Consider the following 22,608-nt stretch of genomic DNA (forward strand, 5'->3'; position numbering starts at 1 on the left):
CCCTGCATGGACCCCACTTCTCCCTCTGCCTGTGTCTCTGCCTCTCTCTCTCTCTCTCTCTGAGTCTCTCATGAATAAATAAAAATCTTTGGGGGAGAGTAAAAAAACATTGCATGGCATGAACTCTTTTAAGATAAAAAAAGTACTCCATTATGCACGACGTGGACTCTACAGGGTCTAAATCCATCTGCGTTCCTTTTCTTCTATTTCCACCCTGGTGGTGAAGCCCTTCCGTGTCCGCCCGGACCCAGGGCTCCCGGGGCTCCCCTGCTCCCGCCCCGACCCGGGGGGCTCCCCCGGCACCTCCTCCGAGTGCCCCCGCGTGCCCCCGCCCCGCCCTCCAGCGCTCACGTGAGCGGCGCGGCGTCCTGGGCGTCCCGGGCGCTTGCGCAGGAGCGGCGCGGGCGGGGCGGGGCGGGGCGGGGCGGCGCGGGCGGGCGGGGCGGCCGCGGGGTGTGGGCGCTCGGCCGCTGGGGCCCGTGGACGCTCTCCCGCCTCCGAGGCGGCGCGCCAACCCCGGGGCCGCGGGGCGCAGGCGCAGGTGACGGCCGAGCCCCCGCCCGCAGCCGCCTCCCCCCGCGGGCGATGCGGGCCTGGCCTTGGCGCCCCCGCGAGCCCCGGGCCGGCGACCCCGCCCGGTGAGTCGGCCCCGGGCCCCGAGCCCATGTCGGACGCCGCCGGCCGCGCGCGCACGCGGTGCCTGAGGATGATCGCCCACGTCGCGCTGCTGAGCCTCGCGCTCTGCATCTCCCTGGCCTTCTGGGTCGTGTCTTTGACCGCCAGCACCTACTACGGTGAGCAGCGGGGCCCCGGGCGCCCCGGGCTGCGGCGGGGCTGGGGGCCGGGCCGTGACCCCGGGTCGCGGGATGCGGCCCCGCGGGGCTCGGCGGTGCGGCGCCGCCTCCCCTCACACCAGGGCGTGACCCCGGGCCCCGGATCGGTCGCCTTCCCCCGCCCCCACCGCACCCCCAGCCTGTGCTCCCTCTCTAATAAGTAAAATCAAACAAAAGAGCCTTTCATAAATGCTGCTTCTGGTAATACTAGTTAAACCTGTTTCAAAGGACATTTTTAGGGACACCTGGGTGGCTCACGGTGGAGCACCTGCCTTCGGCCTAGCGCGTGACCCCAGGTCCTAGGATCCGTCCCACGTCGGGCTCCCTGCAGGGAGCCTGCTTCTCCCTCTGCCTGGGTCTCTGCCTCTCTCTCTGTGTCTCATGAATAAGTAAATAAAATCTTTTAAAAAAATAAAAATAAAAAAGGGATCCCTGGGTCGCTCAGCGGTTTAGCACCTGCCTTCAGCCCAGGGCGTGATCCTGGAGACCCGGGATCGAGTCCCACTTAGGGCTCCCTGCATGGAGCCTGCTTCTCCCTCTGCCTGTGTCTTTGCCTCTCTCTCTCTCTCTCTCTCTCTCTGTCCCTCATGAATAAATAAAATCTTTAAAAAGAAAATAAATAAAATTTAAAAATAAATAAAGCAGAAGCCAAGGTTCTGGATTTTTATGTGAAATCTCCTAACCTTTAAGTATTGATTCCCGATGGTTTGAAAACATCACGCTTAGCCAAACAGAAGAAAACCTCTGTGGGGTGGATGCAGCCTTTGGAAAGCTCAGTTCCTAATTTGTTGAGTGCAGGTGCGTAGCCTGTAAGAGTGATACTTCAAAAAAATAAAATCTCTCTGAAAGACAGAAAGAATGATAACTGGATCCTAGTAAGAAAGTAGTTTGCTCTGTACAACTCTTGCGATTTAATACGTGCCTCTTCCCAAACAATGGGGAGCTACAGATTCATCTCCAATCTCCAGATACGTAGGAAACATTGAAACTTGGACGGAACCTACGTGGTCATTCCCCAGAAGGATTGTCTCTTTGGTAAACATGCAAGTCTCAACATAGCCCTTTTGCTTTGGTGACTTTGTCTCAGCTTCCCTGCTTACCATAGTGTCTTAATCGGGAACGCAGTTATCAAGGCTTACAGCCAAGACTCACCTGTGTGGGCTTCACACAATTTGTTCTAATTTTTTAGGCAATTTACAGCCTATTTCTCCTTGGCGTTGGCTGTTCTCTGTCGTCGTTCCTGTTTTGATCGTCTCCAATGGCTTTAAAAAGAAAAGTCTAGACCACAGTGGGGCCTTAGGAGGTATGTTTCTCTTTTGAATGTTTCTATAACAAGTGTTTGCTTCTATAATTTACACTCATGTTTTCTAAATTCTGAATATATAAGATCATAAACCCGGTTATGTATGTTAGACAACAATAAAGTTATTTACTGCTCAGCATTCCTGTTGTGTCAAAATTTCAGATACTGATACTCACTGCAGTGTACAGATTTAACCTTGTTATTGATACAAGTAGATTAATAGGATACATTTTTTTGAGTTCCTTGATTATTCTGTTCTTTTAGTTATATTATCTGCAGCAGAAACATGGGCACGCTCCTGTTAGGTGTACAGTAGAGAAGCTGTTGGAAAGAGTCACTCTTGAAAATTGCTATTAGAAGCCTCCAGCAAAGTGGTCCAAGCTAAATATCCTAGATTTATTTTTCAGAAGTGAGTTAGAAATAGGCCAAGTTTTTTTTATTTTAGGACATATTTATTTATTAAAAGATTTTATTTATTTATTCATGAGAGAGAGAGGCAGAGACACAGGCAGAGGGAGAAGCAGGCTCCATGCAGGGCGCCCGACTTGGGACTCGATCCCGGGTCTCCAGGATCAGGCCCTGGGCTGAGGGTGGCGCTAAACCGCTGAGCCACCCGGGCTGCCCAGGACATATTTATTGAGCGCTCTGCTAGAGACTAGGGTTGTGGCTGTGAATAAGGACAAGGCTTCAAGTTCTTACGGAACTTTTATTCTTTAGAACAGCTAGGTAATAAAATACATAAAACTTGATATATAATGATAATAGTTCATGAGAAAAATTAAGATAATAAAGTGTGTGTGTTGGGGGATACAGGTGTTCTTTTGTAGATAGGGTCAAGCATAACCCTTTTCTCTAAGGAGGTAGTTTGACCCAAGACCTGAAGAAGCCAGCAATGAGAAGGTCTGAGAGAAGCGTGTTCCAGGCTAACAGAATAACATGTGCAAGGACCCTGACCTACACCCTGGCCTGTTCAGGTGTGAGAATAAGGCTCATTTTGACTGGAAGATAGTTAATGAATGAATGAATGAAAAGAAAGAAAAGAAAGAAACTAGAGAAAAAAATAAAGATGTAGGCAAGGACCAGGTAATAGGGGGCTTAAGCGGGACACAGTTAAGGTGTTTTTTTTTTTTTAAGATTTACTACTTTAGGGCAGCCCAGTTGGCTCAGCGGTTTAGCACCGCCTTCAGTCCAGGGCCTGATCCTGGAGACCTAGGATCGAGTCCCACATTGGGCTCCCTGCATGGAGCCTGCTTCTCCCTCTGCCTTTGTCTCTGCCTCTCTCTGTGTGTGTCTCTCATGAATAAATAAATAAAATCTTTAAAAAATATATATATATATTAACTTCTTTATTTTGGAGAGCAGAGAGTGCATTGGTTTGGGGGAGAGCTCATGCCAAGGGGGCGGAGGGAAGGTAAGAATCCCAAGCTGACTCCCCGCTAAGTGAAGACCTTAACGCAGGGCTGGATCCCAGGACCCTGAGATCATGACCTGAGGGAAACCATGGCATCTTTACTTGCAATTGGTACCCTCCAAGGCCTTGGGAAGAGCCCTAGCAGTGTGCTCTCGTGGTCCTGTGGTTTTGTAAACTTTACAAAGGTGGACATAATTTTGTATTCTTTTTTAAAATTTTTTTATTTTTTTTAATTTATAAGCTTCAGGCCCTTTGAAGCCTTGACCTACCTCTTACAGGTTGCAGTAAGAATAAAATCAGGTTATCACTATACAGTTATTAGCTCAGGGGCACCTGGGTGGCTCAGTGGATTGGATGCCGACTCTTCATTTCAGCTCAGGTCATATTCTCAGGGTCCTGGGATTGAGCCCTGAATTGGGCTTCCCGCAGAGTCTGCTTGTCTCTGTCCCTCTGCTCCCCCACCCCACACTTGGCGCTCTCCCTCTCTCTCTCTCTCTCTCTCTCAAATAAATAAATAAGATCTTACAAAACTTCTTAGCTCAGAGCACAGACATAGCCAACATTTATTGGGTGCTTGTTACTATTATGTACAGTTCTTCAGAAACATGCTAATTCTCTTCATAATTGAGAAACATCTTTCAAGGTCTTTTTTTCCTTCTGCGGCGTAGTTGAGAATTGCAGTTAACCGACATATTGACATTCTTACATCTTATCTTACCATATAATGGATACTAGGAATGGTTATGATTTATCTACTTAGCAAATGTTCATGCTGTGCATACTGTGTACCAGGCACTGCTGTTAGCACTTTGAAAGTATTCGCTCATTTAGAGCAAATAATTTGAACCATCTCTATTTGAATATGATTATACAGAGTTATGCTTTATAAAAAAAATAGCCTTTCTCCGGGCACCTGGGTGGCTCAGTTGGTTATGCGTCTGCCTTTGGCTCAGGTTGAGGTCTCTGAGTCCTGGGCTGGAGCCCCTGGCCCTCGGGCTCCCTGCCAGCAGGGAATCTGCATCTCCCTCCCTCTCCACCCCTCCCCCCTGCTTGTAGGTTCGCTCTCTTTCAAATAAATTAATAAATAAATAAATAAATAAATAAATAAATAAATAAATAAAATATGTTTATTTTTTAATGTCCTTTCTCGGGTAGTCTTGCCTTGGTTTTTATTGTTCTTGACCCGTAGAAAGAAGGGTCCAGTCCTTCTTGAAATTCTGTCTTTCTGTGGTTGCCGTGTTGTATATTGCCCTGCTTCTCTTCCTTTCCTGATCTCTACTTTTCTTTTTTAAAGACTTTAGTTATTTGAGACACTGAGCAAGCAAATGAGAGAAAGAGCACAGGCAGGGGGAGGGGGAGTGGGAGAGGGAAAAGCAGACGCCCTGCTGAGCTGCCCTCCACACCACTCCGGGGCTGGGCCTAGGGACTCCCAGATCCTGACCTGAGCCAGGGGCAGCTGCAGGCCTGCGTAACCCCTGAGCTACCCCAGGACACCCCAGGACTCCGCCACTTCAGTCTCTTTCCTGCCACCATTTCCTTTGCTGCCTTCTAGCCCTCTCCGCCTCTCCTGGCTAGCTTGATGTAGAATGAGAAGGTATGTATTTTGAATCCTGGGACTGCCACTTGCTGTCTCTGTGAACTCTACCACATTTCCTGACTCCTTGGATCCTGAGTTCCCTTCACCCCTTATGAAATAGTTCTTAGGGCTTATTGGTGAGGGTCCAACAGGATAATGTATGGGACATCTTTTTACACTGTAAGGCTTTATATAAACATTCGCCGTTAGTGACTTAATCTGCTTTCACCATGTTATAAACTCTTTGAAGACAGGGAGTGCATCTTCCGCTTCTGTGTCCCATGCTTTGAATAAGTGCTCAGGAAATATATGTATATTGATCATTTCATTCCATGAATATTGGTATCTTTTATTGAGAGCGTTTTTTTCGCCCCTTAAGGACAAAAAACTGTGATGCTAACTCATATTATACACAGTCCTTGGGAGTACTTCCTGTAGTAGGACTACAAATTACGTAAGCTCTCAGCATTGTACTTTTCCATCCGTACAATGAGAGGGAATGATTTTATCTACAGCATTGACCTACTGTGAAGAGTTTCCATGTGAAAAGTTTAGCATAGTACCTGGCACCCGGAAGCATTTTATGAATGTTACTGTTACTGTTCACCTCCCATGACTGCTGTTCACAGTCCTGGGCGTCTCACCGTGTTTTGCTGTGTCGTGCCTTCAGGTGCTTGGGGTTGGGGAGAGTTTCCAAACTTCCTCAGGATGCGGGTGTTCAAGGAGCCCCCCGTGACACAGGAACACGTACCTTAGTGTTGATAGAAGGGACAGGGCTTGAGGCAGTGCTTAGATGGGCGCTGAAGTGAAAGTCTCTGGTGTCTTTGAGAGATTATTTCTAGAATAAGGAGAATCACATGGGGGGATATATGGAAAAGTGATTATAAACCGTAAAGCACTGTGTAGATGATTTGCTCCAAGGAGGTGTCATACAGTCTTTCATTGTGTTCTTTGAACTCACTATCTGCCATCAGATTTTTGACTTGACAAATTTAAATATAATTCCACTTACGAAGACTCTTAGTGGCTTACCATTTTTTTCTTTCATTCATTCATCCATCCATCCATCCATTCAGCAAATGTATAGTTAGGGTCTCCTGTATGCCACACACTGTTCTGGGCACTTAGGATTTCGTAGTAAACAAAATGGATAAAAATCCCACCATCAGAGAGCTTACGGGTTAGTTAGGGGACAGAGATGATAAAAGAGATGGGTTTGAGGCATTTAATCCCTATAAATAAATGCTGTAAGTGTAGTGAAAATGCACGCAAACGGAGAATTATCTAGAAAGCCCAGTGGTTGTGCTTCATTCTCACAAGAGTGGCCTTACCTCTTTTGGGTCACCATAGTTAGATCTGGTGTTCAGTCTTTCTGAAATAGAAGCCTTGTTTTGTCAGGAACCCAGTTGACGAAGACCTAAGAAAACCAGTTTATGTTGTCACAGGCACTGGTTTAGGCGTCAGAATGCCACTTTGTCCATCTGATAAAATAGAGACTAGTCATGCTGCCTGGCTGGCTGTCAGTAGAGTGTGATTCTTGATCTCAGGGTCGTGAGTTCAAGCCCCACATTGGGCTTAGGGGGCGTACTTTAATAATAATGATAATAATGAAGTATATCTTTTAAATATATTTATAGAACTAGTCCATTGCATGCTCTGTTGAAGTCAGGCCATATTAGAAGTCAGCTTATAACTATAAAGTTTTTTTGGTGAGTACTGAGTCTGGGAAATAGTCAATATGTTGCTGGCAGGCCAGGTCTAGGATCTGGAGGGGTCCCACAGGACTAGCCAGCAGAGTCCCTGGCTGCAGGATAGAAATCAAAGGTGAGCCAGCAGGAGGTGAAAGCAGAATTTATTGAAGATGTAGAAAGAGTGCTGTTACAGTGTCTGGGAGACTCAAGAAAAGAGAGTCACATCTTTGTTCGGGGCCAGAGGTTTTTACTGAGGTCTGTGGTCCATCGTGTGTTAGAACAAAGGTGAGGGCCTAGGTGTTATTCCTTGGAGTCGGGAGTCTTGGCATAGATGTCAGATGCCAGGTGGTCTAGAATATGCATGTGATGGCTTCCTCGGGTCATTCTCACCTTGTCCTTCCTTAGAAGTTATCAAGTCCAGAGAAATCCTTGACTCCTGTCCCTTACAAAGAGGACATACACTGTTTGCATTATGAGGCACGTATAAGGTGGGAGTTTAGGTCCTAGCAAGAATAGAGGAGAAGGAGCAGAAGCAGATGTTTATGGAGTCCTTCAGTTTCCTGTGTCACATACTGCCAGTCCTGAGGTCAAAGGGTCCCATCTCTTGTACAGGATTCAACAAGTTATGCCAACTTCTGGTTCTTTGGCCATCATGTTCTGTATTTTGGGTTAATGACCCTTGTGTTGATTCCCACAGCCTTGCTGTAGGTAGATTACCTGTGATAACACTTGATTCGATTTGAACTTACTAAATTTTAAAATTCTAGTCCTGCCTTTCCCTTTTCTGATTCTCAGGGTTATTATGCCTAGGTCACCTTAGTTGAAATTTATGGTATAACTCTACACCTGCTATTAGAGACATTTGTAGACTGTGTTTTACTTCCGCATATGGCTCTGTTAAGTTCAGAATTTACCTATTTAAAACTCAGGAGACAGCCATAATTCTTGAATCTTGAAGTGCTTTGAGAGCACCCTGTTGTGCATATCAGCTCTTACCAGTGACCATTAGACTCCAGAGGGAGATGGAATAGATAGGAACTCGAGATAGCAGTTACTAATTTAAGAGTTGAGAGATAGCAAGAAGTTGCAAAAAAATAACCAAGATATTTTTAGCCTACATGAAAAATATCATTCTTTCACAGTACATTGACTTCAGTTTACTTTCTCATTCTGAACCTGTCGTCAACAGGAACACTGATCACTTCACGTGGTATTTTAAGGCAGCTGAAGTAAAAAGGATGTAGATGATTTGCAGCATTTCAGTGTAGGGTGTTTTAGGGCCATCCTACCCTGTGTTTGTTTAAAGACAGTGGAACAAATTGTTGACAGTGACTATCTGTAGAGAAGGGATGAGAGGATGGGGGTGCACAGACACATTTTGATTTTTACTATGTATACTTCATGTTTGTGGCTTTCCCCTCCAGTAGTCACGTGCTACTCTTGTAATACTTTAAAACCAATTGAAAAGAAGTGATCATTGGGTAACAAATCATATTTATCATTAATGTTGTTACAATAATAGTATTGAATTACAAAAATAGTGTTGCTGAGGTTTTACTATCGGAGCTGCTATTATTACCAGTGATATTAGTAAACATTTATGAAAGGCTTCCGAGATCTGGCTAATATAATGTACTGTAAAAATTATCTCATTTTGCTTTTCACAGCAAACCAGCGAGGTAGGAATTGTTGTTAATCTAATTTCACCAATAAGAAATTGAGGCTTTTTTCTTTTTGAAGATTTTATTTGTTTATTTGAGAGAGAAAGGAAGAGCAAGAGAGCGAGCGTGAGTGGAGGTAGGGGCAGAGGAAGAGGGAGAGGGAGAAGCAGGCCCTCCTTGAGCACAGCCCAACGCAGGGCTCAGTTCCAGGATCCCATGTTTGCCACCTGAGCAGAAGGTGGATGCTTAACCCACCGAGCCCCCCAAGTGAACCAAGAAATTGAGGTTTACGATTAGGTAACGTTTAGTCAAACTGCTATAAATTAAGGAACCAAGATTGAACTCCAGAGCTGAAGCGCTGTATTAGTATTTCATATAGCATTACGCTATTGCTTGCACTTTCAATTAAAATGTGCTAAACTGGGGATCCCTGGGTGGCTCAGCGGTTTAGTGCCTGCCTTTGGCCCAGGGCGTGATCCTGGAGACCTGGGATCTAGTCCTGCGTCAGGCTCCCTGCGTGGAGCCTGCTTCTCCCTCTGCCTGTGTCTCTGCCTCTCTCTCTCTCTCTCTCTCTCTCTCTCTCTGTGTGTGACTATCATAAATAAATAAAAAAAGAAAAAAAAAAGAAAAAAATAAAAATAAAATAAATAAAAATAAAAATAATAAAATAAAATAAAATAAAATGTGCTAAACCTGAGTAACATCCCAGTATTTTGAGTGTCTCTGGATAGATCAGTCAGTAAATGTATCAGTAGTTGTGGTTCCTGAATGTTGAACTAACCAACAGAAAGAGTTTCTGCAGAAATAGAAATCTGGTCCCCTCTTCTATTATTTAAGAAAATACTATTAAAAAAAAAAAAATTAAGAAAATACTATTTAATGGTTAATACCTGTTTAACTTCGAGCAGCCCTGGTGGCTCAGGGATTTAGCGCCGCCTTCGGCCCAGGGCGTGATCCTGGAGACCCGGGATCGAGTCCCACGTCAGGCTCCCTGCATGGAGTCTGCTTCTCCCTCTGCCTGTGTCTCTACCTTTCTCTCTCTCTGTGTCTCTCATGAATAAATAAATAAAATCTTAAAAAAAAAACCTGTTTAACTTTCTATTAATAATTTTGTTTAATGTTTTAATAAAAATCTTTATAGAAAAAAAAATCTTTATAGAACAAAATTGAATGTTTATCTTAAGAGTTACAGAGACACAAAGAGTTCTTTGTTTTATTTGTTTTAATTTTAACCAGTCTCCACCTTCAGCAGGGGGTTTGAACTCATGACCCTAAGATTAAGAGTTGCATGCTCTACCGACTGAGCCAGCCAGGCACCTGAAGAATGGAAATTGTTAATAAAAGTAAAAAACTAATTTAATAAAGTTAGGGATGGAAGAATTTGTACTTAGAAATACAAGCAAAAAAAAAATAATAATAAGCAGGCAGCCTAGACAGAGCCACACATGATAACAGTGGCTCAGTGTGGTTATCACAGTCTGGGAAATCGGTCCCCAGCCCTAAGGGCCAGATGAATTTTTTTCAGACCTCCCGTACCCTAAACTGCAAATTTAGACTTGAAGCAGCCACAATCAAGAGAGCCTAATTACCAAAGAATGTAAATTTCTTGAGTGCCACTGATCCGAGCGCTCAACAGCAGAGTTAGCATGTTCTCTCCCCAAAAGGAGGACTATAAAATTATTATTTAAAGGGTGCTTATAGGGGTGTCTGGCTGGCCTAATCAGTAGAACATGTGACTCTTGCTCTTGGGGTCATGAGTTCAAGCCCCACATTGGGCGTACAGCTTAACTTTTTTTAAAAATGTGCTCATAAGTTGGAAAGAACACATACAGAATGTGGCCTTTTATGTAAAGAAAATAAGAAACATGGCGTTATATATTCTTTATAAAAAGAAACACGGGAATGATAAACTAAGAAACAATAGAGTTTGTTATCTACAAAGAATAGAGGGAGAACAGAATAGAGAGAGCAGGGCAAAGGGACCTGGGAGGAAGTGACCCCTCTCTGAGTATGCTGTGTAAGTTTGACTTTTGAGAGCATGCTAATGTTCTTTGTATTTAGGAAATAAAATAGTAAGGATGGGAAAAGGGGAAATCCAAAACTGAACGCAAACTAAAGCAGATGAACCCAATTATATTTTAAATCAGTACTGTGAACACACTGGAGGGAAAAAAGGAAAATTTACAAACATAGCATTTAACTATATTCCTTCGATCTTGGATGAAGGGAAGGGGAGACTTGCAATCCCTTAGGATTAAAGTAATTACTAACCAGAAGCTTAAATTTGTCGTTCTGCTACTTGTTTCTCTAGGTCTTACACTTTTTTGTTCCTCATTTTTTGTATTAATGTCTTCTTTTGTGTTTAATTTTTTTGTAATGAAATTTTTGAATTCTTTTTTCATTTCCTTTTGTGTATAACTATTTTCTTTGTGATTACAATGACAATTAATTTAACATCCTAAAGTTACAATGTTCTAATTTGAATTTCTGCCAGCATAACATTGATAACAAACTCTCTTAATTTCTCTCTTACTTTTTTTTTTAAGATTTTATTTATTTGAGAGAGAGAGAGAGAGCATGAATGGGAGGGGCAGAGGGAGAAGGAGAGAGAGACTCTCAAGCAGACAACACGCTGAGCGTTGGGCCCGACACAGGGCTTGATCCCAGGACACTGAGACCGTGACCTGACCTAACACCAAGAGTTGGATGCTTAACCAACTGAGCCACACAGGTGCCCCTTTCCTTTACTTTTGAAAAATAGTTTGCTGAATATAAGCTTCTTGTTTGACAGGTTTTTTTTCTTTCCTTTTCACGCTTTGAATATATCACCCCCATGCCTTCTGGCCTCCAAACTTTCTGATAAGAAATCTGTTGATAATCTTTTTGAGGATCCCTCATATGTGATGAGTTGCTTATTACCTCTTTCTGCTTTTGAGATTGTCTTTGTCTTGGAACAGTTTGATTGTCCTGTGTCTCAATGTGACTTTCTTTAAATTCATTCTACTTGGAGTTTGCTAAGCTTCTTTCTTGCATGTTTATATGTATGTCTTTCACCAAACTTGGGGTGTTTTCAGAAAAAAAAAAAAAAAAAAACTTGGGAAGGTTTCAGCTGTTATTTCTTCAAATAATTTCTCTGCCCCCTTTCCCCTCTCTTTTCTCCTTCTGGGATTCCCACGTGGGTGTTTTCTCCTTGATGGTGTCCTTTATGTCCCTCAGGCTCTGTTCACTTCATTCTTTTTTCTTCCTATTTTCAGACTGATGAGTTCCATTGTTTGTCTTTAAGTTCATTGATTCTTTCTTGTGCTTGCTTATATGTGCCTTTGAATATCTACTGAATTATTTCCAACTCCAGTATTCCCTTTCAGCTTCTCTTTAGGTTTCTCTTTATTAATATTTCCACATTGTTCTCTTGACTTCATGTCTTTAGTTATTTGACCATGTTTAAAAACAGTTGGAAGTCTTTGCTTAGTAGGCCCACCATCTTGCTCTTCTAGTGACAGTCTCCATTGATTTTTTTTTCCCCTTTGAATGGGCCATACTCTCCTGTTTCTCTGTATGCCTTGTGATATTTTTGTTGAAAACTGGATATTTAAATCTAATCATGTCAGAGGCACCTTGATGGCTCAGTGGTTGAGCATCTGCCTGTGGCTTAGGTCATGATCCCAGGATCCTCAGATTGAGTCCCACATCGGGCTCCCCACAGGGAGACTGCTTCTCCCTCTGCCTGTGTCTCTCTCCCTTTCTGCGTCTCTCATGAATAAATAAAATCTTAAAATAAATGAGTAAGTCTAATAATGTGGTAACTCTGGAAATCAGAATTTCCTATGTCCCCAATGTTTGCTCTTTTTGTTTTGTCTTGTTTTTGATTATTGCACCGGTCTCTGTGCCAAGGATCACCCTGAGGAGTAAACCTAAGACCTTCACAGTCTTTTCTGAGCCTACACCTTTCCCTGGGTATGCACTGGGACTTTCTGATTTTCTCTACAAATGCAATTTCTTTTGAATGTCCTAGCCTTTAATGTCTTGCTCTCCAAAGGAGAAAACACAGAAAAATGAGGGGGGGGTTGGCATTGAGCCTTTAAATCCTTTGGAACTCCAGTCAGACAAGAAAGGGCTTGCAACAGTGGGGGAGGCGGTGGTGGAGTGCAACAATGGCTGCCAGCCTCTGTGTCTATAGCTCCATAATCAGAAGCAGCAATCGATCAGAGTATAAATCCTGATATTTGGAAACAAAGTCCTTCTTGCCCTGAACTGGCTCCCGTAAGCTGTGTGCAGGCTGCTCCTGCAACTCCTGCCTGCCTTGCCGTGGTGCTGGGAGGGTAGATGGGTGGCTGGTGCACCGTTAAGACCTAAAATTGACCAAAATTAACTGCCGTTTCCCTTCCAAGCATTCCCTTAAGGTCATAAGCCTTCAGTAGACTGCAGAGTTTCCAAACAGCTGTGTCAGACAGATGCGCCAGCCCAGGTGTTGTCTAGGTGGGAAGACATTTCCTAGCACTCCCTACTCTTCTGTATTCCCAGAATCCTCAGTCTCATTCATTTTTACAGGATTAACTAACCATTGTGGTAATAGAAACACGGGTACTCTCTTTCTTCAAGCACCAAGTTTTACTCATAAGAACTTTTTCTTTCTTTTTTTTTTTAAGATTTTATTTATTTATTCATGATAGACACTCACAGAGAGAGAGAGAGAGGCAGAGACACAGGCAGAGGGAGAAGCAGGCTCCATGCTGGGAGCCCGATGTGGGACTCGATCCTGGGACTCCAGGATCATGCCTGGACCAAAGGCAGGTGCCAAACCACTGAGCCACCCAGGGATCCCTCCTAAGAACATTTTCAAATTTTGCAACAAAGGCTTTTAAGGATTTTCTGAGTAATTGTGGCACGGGAAGGGGGGTGGAGGGTGGAGAGGGTGGGCAGAGAGAGAGGGAGAGAATCCCAAGCAGGCTTCATGCCTAGCACAGAGCCTGACACCTGGGCTCAGCTAATAACCCAGAGATCATGACCTGAGCTACGCAGGTGCCCCTGAGTAATTTAAGAAGCTAATTCCAGTGATGTGCATTTTCTCTATAGGATTACCTAGAGGGGGGCGCCCAGGTGGCTCAGCTGGTTGAGCATCCCACTCCTGAGTTTGGCTCAGGTTGTGACCTCAAGGCCTGTACTAGGCTCCACGCTCAGGGGGGAGTCTGCTTCCATCCTTCTCCTGATGGAACTGTAGGTATTATAAGCCTTCCTTGAAATTGGTCACTCATAGAAAAATGAAGGATGTTCCTTTTCTTCTTTGCCCAAGTAAAAGAAACAAATGAAAAGTCAAAAAAAAATTTAAAATCACATTCACAGAGCAGGCCGGATGGCTCAGCAGTTTGTCACCACCTGTAGCTCAGGGCCTGATCCTGGAGATCCGGGATCGAGTCCCACATCAGGCTCCCTGCATGGAGCCTGCTTCTCCCTCTGCCTGTGTCTCTGCCTCTCTCTCTCTCTCTGTGTCTCTCATGAATAAATAAATAAAATCTTAAAAAAACAAAACAAACAGGGGATTCCTGGGTGACTCAGCGGTTTGGCGCCTGCCTTTGGCCCAGGGTGAGATCCTGGAGTCCCGGGATCAAGTCCCACATCAGGCTCCAGGCATGGAGCCTGCTTCTCCCTCTGCCTGAGTCTCTACCTCTCTCTCTCTCTCTCTCTCTCTCTCTCTCTCTCATAAATAAATAAATAAATAAATAAATAAATAAATAAATAAATAAATAAATAAATATTAAAAAAAAAAACTTGTGTTAAATTATTTAAAAAAAAATCACATTCACAGAAAATACTCCATTTTTTAATTCCACATAAAATCCAGGATTATTTTCTTAGATTTACATAGTAAAACACAGCTGAGAAACACCATCTCCATTTTCTGACATAGTTTATAAGGCTCAACAAAAGAGCATGTGAAAATTTTGAAAAGTATAAAAAGCTAGCCTTTAGGTAGAAAAAGAAGATCCAGGCTATGGGGGTAAAACGTAAAAATAATTCAATTAAATCAAATCAACATTTAGTTTACTGTGTGGTAATATCTGAGTTGGTAAAAAATGAAAATGTATTGGAGATGTACATTTCAGGTTATAATGTGAACAATAACTGAAAAAAAATCCCATTCTTTTCTTTCTCCCCATTCTTTTTTTTCACAGCGTTGATGTATGGACTAAGTATAATTTTGTGTATATATGTGTTTCTTTCAGGGCTTGTGGTTGGATTTATCCTAACCATTGCAAATTTCAGCTTTTTTACCTCTTTGCTGATGTTTTTCCTTTCTTCTTCAAAACTCACTAAATGGAAGGGAGAAATAAAGAAGCGTCTGGATTCAGAATACAAAGAAGGTAAACTGAATTATGTTTGACATCACTTAAAATAGTAATCTTTATTTCATCCTAAGACGTTATAAGCTAATAATCGGAACATGTTTAGACTGTTGAAACAGATAAATTTTATATAAGAATAACTAAGTAGTGGCCTAATTTAGCTTATCATCATTTCACCACAATAATAAGTAAAGCAGAATTTTAGAAGCATTAAAATCTATCATTCTAAACAATATAGAAGGTAAGCAAAAGTACCATCCAACTTTTAGTTATTTTTAAAATTTTAGTCATTTTTCTTTCTTTAAACTTTAAAATACGTTCGTGTAATGTAATGTAACTGCATGATTTTCCTTTGAGGAGAAAACATTTCTTGTGTTTTTTATCCATTTGTTCGCGTGTAGGTGGGCAGAGGAATTGGGTTCAGGTGTTCTGCAATGGGGCTGTGCCCACAGAGCTGGCCCTGCTGTACATGATAGAAAATGGCCCCGGGGAGATCCCGATAGATTTTTCCAAGCAGTACACCGCTTCCTGGATGTGTCTGTCTCTCTTGGCTGCACTGGCCTGCTCTGCTGGAGACACCTGGGCTTCAGAAGTGGGCCCGGTTCTGAGCAAAAGCCCGCCGAGGCTAATAACAACCTGGGAAAAAGTTCCAGTTGGTGAGTCTTTAAGTTTCTTTAAAAAACAAAATGCATGGAAAAAAAATCTGATTTATTGTGTTTCTTACTTAAGAGCCTTTTAAGAATTTTAGTCAGTCTCCCTAATTGGAAAACTGCTGTCGGCTGTTAAATTGGTGATAAGAAATAGTATTTACAGAAAATGTTAGCAAGTCCTAGCTAATCTAGAAATGCAAAGACGTATCAGTAGGAGAGGAAAAGGAAGAGAATGAGAGAGTATTTCTTGAGGACCTGTTACGTAGTTAGTGCTTTAACATATACCTCACTTCCGTGTTACTATTATCAACAACTGCTGCTGCTGCTGTTACACTTTTTGTCGTCGTCATCACCTGCCCTTAAGTAGACTATGGCCTTTGGATTATATGAAAGAGAACCTTTTCTTTGAATTAGTCTTGGTAAGAGAGGTTCCAAAATTTTTTGCTTTCCTTGATTTCGTGTGTTTGCTGATTGTTAACTAGATTATTTTCTGTCTGTATTTTTTTTCAGGGACCAATGGAGGGGTTACAGTAGTGGGCCTTGTCTCCAGTCTACTTGGCGGTACCTTTGTGGGCATCACCTACTTCCTCACACAGTTGGTCTTCGTTAATGATTTAGACATTTCTGCTCCCCAGTGGCCAATTATTGCATTTGGGGGTCTGGCTGGATTACTAGGATCAGTTGTGGACTCATATTTAGGAGCTACAATGCAATTTACTGGTAAGACCTTAACTTTATTATTATGAGTTATGGATGTATTAAATGGGAAAGAAATATGGGGGAGAAAACCTTGGCAATGAATACAATCCCAAAGACAGGAACTTGAGAGGCCAGGAATGACAGGATAGAGTCTTTCCTACAATTTTGATTTTTAAGGGTTTTGTATGTGTATATGTGTGTGTGTGTGTGTGTGTGTGTGTGTGTGTGTGTTAAATTAATTGAAAGAGAATTAGTCCCACTGAGCAATGAGTAGAAGCTGTTCAGGAAACACATGCTTTTGCTTTGGGGACTTCACCTAATCCCAGGGAAAGCAGAACATTTGGGATCAGATCATTTTTAATGCTCCACCTTCCGTTTGCTTTCCAAGCCCATTTGAGAGAGAATGATTATATGACTCTGTTCACATACGACCTGTTTCTCTACTGTGACATAATGCTTTCTGTCCCCACTGAATTTTTAGTCCAACTCAAAATATGTGGGAGAGTTGGTTTTCCCCAGAATTTTCTAGGCTTGGCTTCTAAGGCTCTCCTGTCACTTCAGTGTCCTGACATACTGTGGTAGGTGTGTATTTCCTCCGCACTCTGACCAACCGTGTTTCCTCCTTTGATTCACAGTGAAGAGGCTGGGAGTTTGGAGTTTGCCTGTGTACAGTCCTTCCAGTTCTCTTCATGTGCCAAGATAATATACTTGCCCTTCTGCTTTGCTCCCCACCTATCAGAGTGTTCTCTCAGATTCATTTGTCTTATCTAAATACTAAGGAGGAAGCAGTCTGATCTAAGTTCAAGCTAAGGTCACTAATGACACACGCACACACACACACACTCTCCCTATGTTTTTGTTGGTTGGTTGATTTTTGTAGAAGCCTAGGTTTTATTCTAAACTGGGCTCTAACTGGGGAAGTTTCTGATCATGTTGAGTGGGTTGAAAAAATGTTGGCTGTGGGAAAGATGTGTGCCTCCCCTGTGCTGGACCCATGCTGGATCCTGGGTCGCCACTGCCGAGGCTGAAGACTCGACCCTTATTCCCAGGGACCTCGCAGGTTGGTCTTAGAGGCCTAGTATTCTAGTTTCATGCTCTCTCTGCTTTTCATGTCCTTCCTTCTTCCTGTGAAGGAATTCCAGCAGTGTTGGGAGAACAGTATCGAGGTGTACTCAAAAGGACATTTCAAAAAAGTCCATTGTAATCAAGGGTTCCCTATCTCACCATATAATTACCCACTGAAGTCAGTTAATAGGTCCTGAGAGTCTTTCAAAGATTATATTCTTCAGAGGAGAAAAGCTAATCTGTTTTTAAGTCAAGTCATTTGGACTTTGCACTTCACTTGCTGCTTTTCCCCTCCAGGTTTAGACGAAAGCACTGGCATGGTGGTCAACAGCCCAGCGAATGAGGTGAAGTACATAGCGGGGAAACCCATTCTTGATAACAATGCAGTGAACCTGTTTTCTTCGGTCGTTATTGCCCTCTTACTCCCAACTGCTGCTTGGGGTTTCTGGCCCATGGAGTGAACTTTTTTTTTCCTTTACAAAGGTTGAAAACTGTGGTAAAGTCAGCTAAATTTGCAATTCCAAGTTTCATCCTAAGAAGAATAATTGTAATGGCAAAGAGGAAATACCAGCTCTTCCCATATTCCATTGTGATGAAATTCCACATTTTTCCTCTCATTAACTCCTCTGTAACAGCTGACCTCTTTGTAGTGAAAGATATGTGTGCATAGACCTTATTCATATTTTTCTTCTGAATAGGGCTTCTTAAGCAATGAAACTATAATGTCCCTATATATTGCTGAGCTGAAAGTTCCTACGTGGTAAATATAAATTTTGTTTTGTTTAAACCAGTGTAGGGACTAAAAGTATAATGCCACTAGTACCAGTTGCCCAAATTTTAGTTTTGGGTAATTTAAACTGATGTGTGTGGAAGCCTGAATAAATGTAGTCCTGGACTTCTTCCATTACTTGCTATTTCCAGTTGTGAAAAGTGTGGAGTTTAAGTTCTTAGTATGCTACTCCACATTTGTTTTTCCTTCCTCAGGGTTAGAATGAAAATAAAGTATATGTCTTTTTCATATGACCATTAGAATGCACGAAAAAATTATTTTTAAGTAAAAGTGAAAGAGATTTATCTTCTATCTAAAAAAGTGCACCTTACATTTCAGTTGATTTCTGAGCAGAAATTATTCTGAATTCAATATTTGTTAATGTATTTTCTAGCCTTCTTTGAAATTTGTATAGGAATCTGTTTTAATTTGGCATCCTGAATAGTTAGAGTCACTGGAAAACTATTGTAATTAGTTTTTTCGTTTGCTACCTAGAATTCATTGGAAGATGCTATGACTTCTATTCTGAGCTTAAGTTATGCTCCTGTACAATACAGACTCAACTAAAATGAATTCTACTTTTCTGTTTTGTCCTTCACTATAATTTACTACTGTATGCTAAAGGAGTTTGATATGGTATGGATTATTTTGCTGAAAGTATTTAAAAATATTTCTTATGTGGTTTCCATACATCTCCCTCTGAAAGAAAAAGCAAGCAAGCAAGCGAGCAGTTGACACCCTAAACCCAGGCAACAGAGGAGATCTTAATCATTGGTTTTCACCTTTGGGCGTACATTGGAATCACTGAGCATCTTTTCAAAGAAATACTTGTGTCTGGGCTACACTTCCAAGGATTCCAGTTTACCTGTTCTGGGGTAGATAGAGCCTGGGTAGTAGGACTTTTTAAGGGCTTGAGCTTACAACCCTAAGATCAAGAGTTGCATGCTCTCGGACTGAGCTAGCCAAGTACAGGGTGTTTTTAAAAACACTTGCCAAGGCCTCCTCTAGACCAAGTAAATCAGACTATCTGAAGGTAAGGCCCAGCATAGGTTATTTTTAGAAAGCTCTCTAGGAGATTCTAATTTTAGACAGGTTGAGAACTACTAAATCAGAATGTCCTAAAGCACTCTATGTAAAAGAAGCTTCAAAAGAGTGGGGTTTTTCCTTTTTATGCAGACAACTGTTAGCAGCAGCACTGTATGCTGTCTTGATGCATTAATAGCTTCTGGTAATTATGCCGTGTCCTATACATCACTTAACAGATCATTGCTGTGTCAGTTTGTGATGCGGCCTGCTTATTCCTGTAGCTGTCCCAACATGCTTTTTCTCTTTTCCTGGTGAGTCAGCCTCATGACAAACCATGGAATAAAAATATTTATTGCAACTAATTTTGGGTTTGGTAAAATCACCGTATCATTAGCAATTTTGGGAAACACTGCTTGACAAGCCTTCTTCAGAAACCTAGGGCTAATTATGTTTTGGAATCACAACTTTCAGATTTTAGAAAACTATAACAGGAGATACATTTTACTCAGACTTCCGCAAGAGTCTATGGTAGCCCCCATTCTCAAATACGCTGTTTCTATGGAATGTATGAATCGCACCACTACATGTGATGACTGAAGACTATGAAGAGCCTAAGGTCAGGTCAGTTTTGTCACCAAATTTAGGGAGAAACTGTTTTCAGAGCTTTTTTGGATATGAGAATTACAAGCAAAGAATTGTGACTCTTCTTAAACGTAGATGTATTTTATTGTAGCATCCTTTGTAATTGGATATTTAACTAGTTCAATCTGTTCTTCCCCTTTACTGAGTGAAACTAAAATAAACGTCACTTTATTTTTAAAATAAAAACACTTGGGCAGCCCAAGGTGTGATCCTGGAGACCTGGGATCGAGTCCCGCATCGGGCTCCCTGCATGGAGCCTGCTTCTCCCTCTGCCTGTGTGTCTGCCTCTCTCTCTCTCTCTCTATGTCTCTCATGAATAAATAAATAAAATCTTTAAAAAAAAATAAAATAGGGCAGCCCTGGTGGCGCAGCGGTTTAGCACCGCCTGCAACCCAGGGCGTGATCCTGGAGACCCTGGATCGAGTCCCACGTCGGGCTCTCTGCATGGAGCCTGCTTCTCCCTCTGCCTCTCTCTCTGTGTCTCTATGAATAAATAAATAAAATCTTTAAAAAAATAAATAAAATAATCTAATCAAATCAAATCACTTTCGGGGAACCTGGTTGGCTCAGTCGGCTAAGCGTCTACCTTCAGCTCAGGTCAGACTGATCTTGGGGTCCTGGGATCAAGCCCTGCACTGGGCTTCCCTGCTTGACAGGGAATCTGCTTATCTCACTCTCCCCCAGCCCCTCCCTCCTGCTCATGTTCTCCCTCTCTCTCAAATAAGTAAAATCTATAAAAAATAAAGTAAACCAAAAATAAATAAAGACACTTTTGTCAGGGCGCCTGAGTGGCTCAGTCTCTTAAGCGTCTGCCTTTGGCTCAGGTCATGATCCCAGGGTCCTGGGATCGAGTCCTGCTTTGGGCTCTCTGCTAAGCGGGGAGCCTGTTTCTCCCGCGCTCTCTGCCCCTCCCTCCCGTTCATGTTCTCTCTCTTTCTCTCCCATGTGCACTCTCTTGCTCTCTCTTAAATAAAATCTTTTTAAAAAATAAATAATTATGGGATCCCTGGGTGGCTCAGCGGTTTAGTGCCTGCCTTCAGCCCAGGGCGTGATCCTGGAGACCCAGGATCAAGTCCCATGTCAGGCTCCCTGCATGGAGCCTGCTTCTTCCTCTCCTGTGTCTCTGCCTCTCCCTCTTACTGTGTCTCTCAGGAATAAATAAATAAAATATTTTTAAAAAATTATTAAATAACCATACTTTCATAGAATTCCATGTAACAGTTCATAAAACAGTATGTCCTGCCTACCTAGGCAGCCCAAAGGTGTACATACCATTTCTTAACATACTGTTATGCAGTAGAGGAGAGGAAGGTGTGGGGCTTAAGGCTTTTGAAGCTTTTGAAGGAGACCTGAAGACTTGAAGGAGTAGCATTTGATGATGCATCGGGACGTACCAGAGAACAATGAATTGCTACAATAAGTCACTCCATTCTTTCTCATTACTTGGGTTACGGATGCCTCAGACAAGGTGCAAATATCTTTCTTGTTTCTAACTCCTGTATATGCAGGACGCTGGCTTCAGAAATGCCAGCCTCATCCCAATTAGATAAAGACAGTATGGAGAAAAATCATGCAAGGTGAGCTATCCTAAACTGCCTCCTGCCTATAGTATGGACAGCTGCCCCCAGTTATGCATAGTGGGTACGCTGGAACCCAATCATCTGATGTCCCTGGTGTTTCATCTGCTTTTCTAATGTCATCACAATGAAAAAAAAAAAAAAAAACACATTAGCCATCAAATTTCAGGTGAATTTACAAGCTTTTAAAGATAAAAACACAGTTATGCAGCTAACTTGTTTAGTCTAATGGAGTATCTGTTGCTGTAATTCCAAAAGGTCCTGAATATTTTAAAAAGATATAGGTGTTCAGTATATGTTTGTTAAATACAAGTTGTTTGACTGTAATCAGTGTTTCCATCAAGAGTCACTGAAAGTTGATAATCAGGAACATTTTTATGGAGGAAAATCAAAAATAAACCAGTTTGGCTACCTGAATTTCTGAGCATTGTGATGATTCCAACATTTCTCAATTGTGTGATGCGCTATTAATGGTTTTGGAACTGAGTCAGGAAATGATAGTAAGGGCAAGGATCCTAAATTGTTCTCTCTGCCAAGACCAGACATGTTAACTCTCATTCATCACCGCTTTCAAAATGTATTTTGTATATGTGGCAACTCTTTTTTATGTTTGGATTTTTTTCTTTTTGTTTTTTTTACATTTATTTTTTATTTTTCTTAAGTAATCTCTACGCCCAATGTAAGGCTTGAGCTCACAACCTCAGGATGAAGAGTCTCATACCCCACTGACTGAGCCAGCCATGTGCCCCAGATTTTTCTCCTTTTTTAAATATTTAATTGCTTATGTAACACACTGAATCTATTCTTTTAATTTTTTAAAAAGATTTTTAAATTTATTTTTATGAGAGAAAGAGAACGAGCAGGGGAGGCAAAAAGGGAGAGGGAGAAGCAGACTCCCTGCTCAGTGAGGAGCCAGACGTGGGGCTCGATCCGAAGACCCTGAGATCATGCCAGAGCTGAAGTCAGACACTTAACCAAGTGAGCTACCCAGGTGCCCCTACACTGAATCTGTTCTTTTTAAAATATTAGAATATTACGGCAACCCTGGTGGCCCAGTGGTTTAACACCGCCTTCGGCTCAGGGCGTGACCCCAGGGGCCCCGGATGGAATCCCATGTCCCCATGTCCGGCTCCCTGCAGAGAGCCTGCTTCTCCCTTTGCCTGGGTCTCTGCTCCCCTTTCTCTCTGTCTCTCTCATGAATAAATAAATAAAATCTTTAAAAAAAAGGGGGGGGAGTTGATGTGTTATTTCTATCATTTCTACCATCAAACGTAGTACTTTTATCAATCCAGAAAATACTCAAAATAATCTCTGGAAATTACCCCTCTTCCCCATCTGCCCTTCCCTGTCATTGTTTTAAATGG

The 22,608-nt window shown here is 42.4% G+C and overlaps 1 protein-coding gene across 1 annotated transcript; it reads left to right on the forward strand.

Annotated features, from left to right (window-relative positions):
* The first annotated feature begins 632 nt into the window (after positions 1 to 632).
* TMEM19 (transmembrane protein 19) lies at positions 633 to 19,387 on the forward strand. Its single transcript, XM_038550019.1, has 6 exons — positions 633 to 794; positions 2,023 to 2,136; positions 14,697 to 14,834; positions 15,218 to 15,472; positions 15,977 to 16,186; positions 17,528 to 19,387. Exons 1-6 carry the CDS (start codon positions 665 to 667, stop codon positions 17,689 to 17,691), a joined length of 1,011 nt encoding a protein of 336 aa, XP_038405947.1. The 5' UTR covers positions 633 to 664; the 3' UTR covers positions 17,692 to 19,387.
* The last annotated feature ends 3,221 nt before the right edge of the window (positions 19,388 to 22,608 follow it).

The sequence above is a fragment of the Canis lupus genome, chromosome 10 (assembly GCF_011100685.1).
Source record: "Canis lupus familiaris isolate Mischka breed German Shepherd chromosome 10, alternate assembly UU_Cfam_GSD_1.0, whole genome shotgun sequence".
NCBI lineage: Eukaryota > Metazoa > Chordata > Mammalia > Carnivora > Canidae > Canis > Canis lupus.

Bases quoted from the DNA above. Each gene is read 5' to 3' on its own strand.
- TMEM19 (XM_038550019.1), top strand. From the start codon at position 665: ATGTCGGACGCCGCCGGCCGCGCGCGCACGCGGTGCCTGAGGATGATC. The intron at 795-2,022 runs GTGAGCAGCGGG...CTAATTTTTTAG, and splicing joins GACCGCCAGCACCTACTACG to GCAATTTACAGCCTATTTCT. The intron at 2,137-14,696 runs GTATGTTTCTCT...TGTTTCTTTCAG, and splicing joins CCACAGTGGGGCCTTAGGAG to GGCTTGTGGTTGGATTTATC.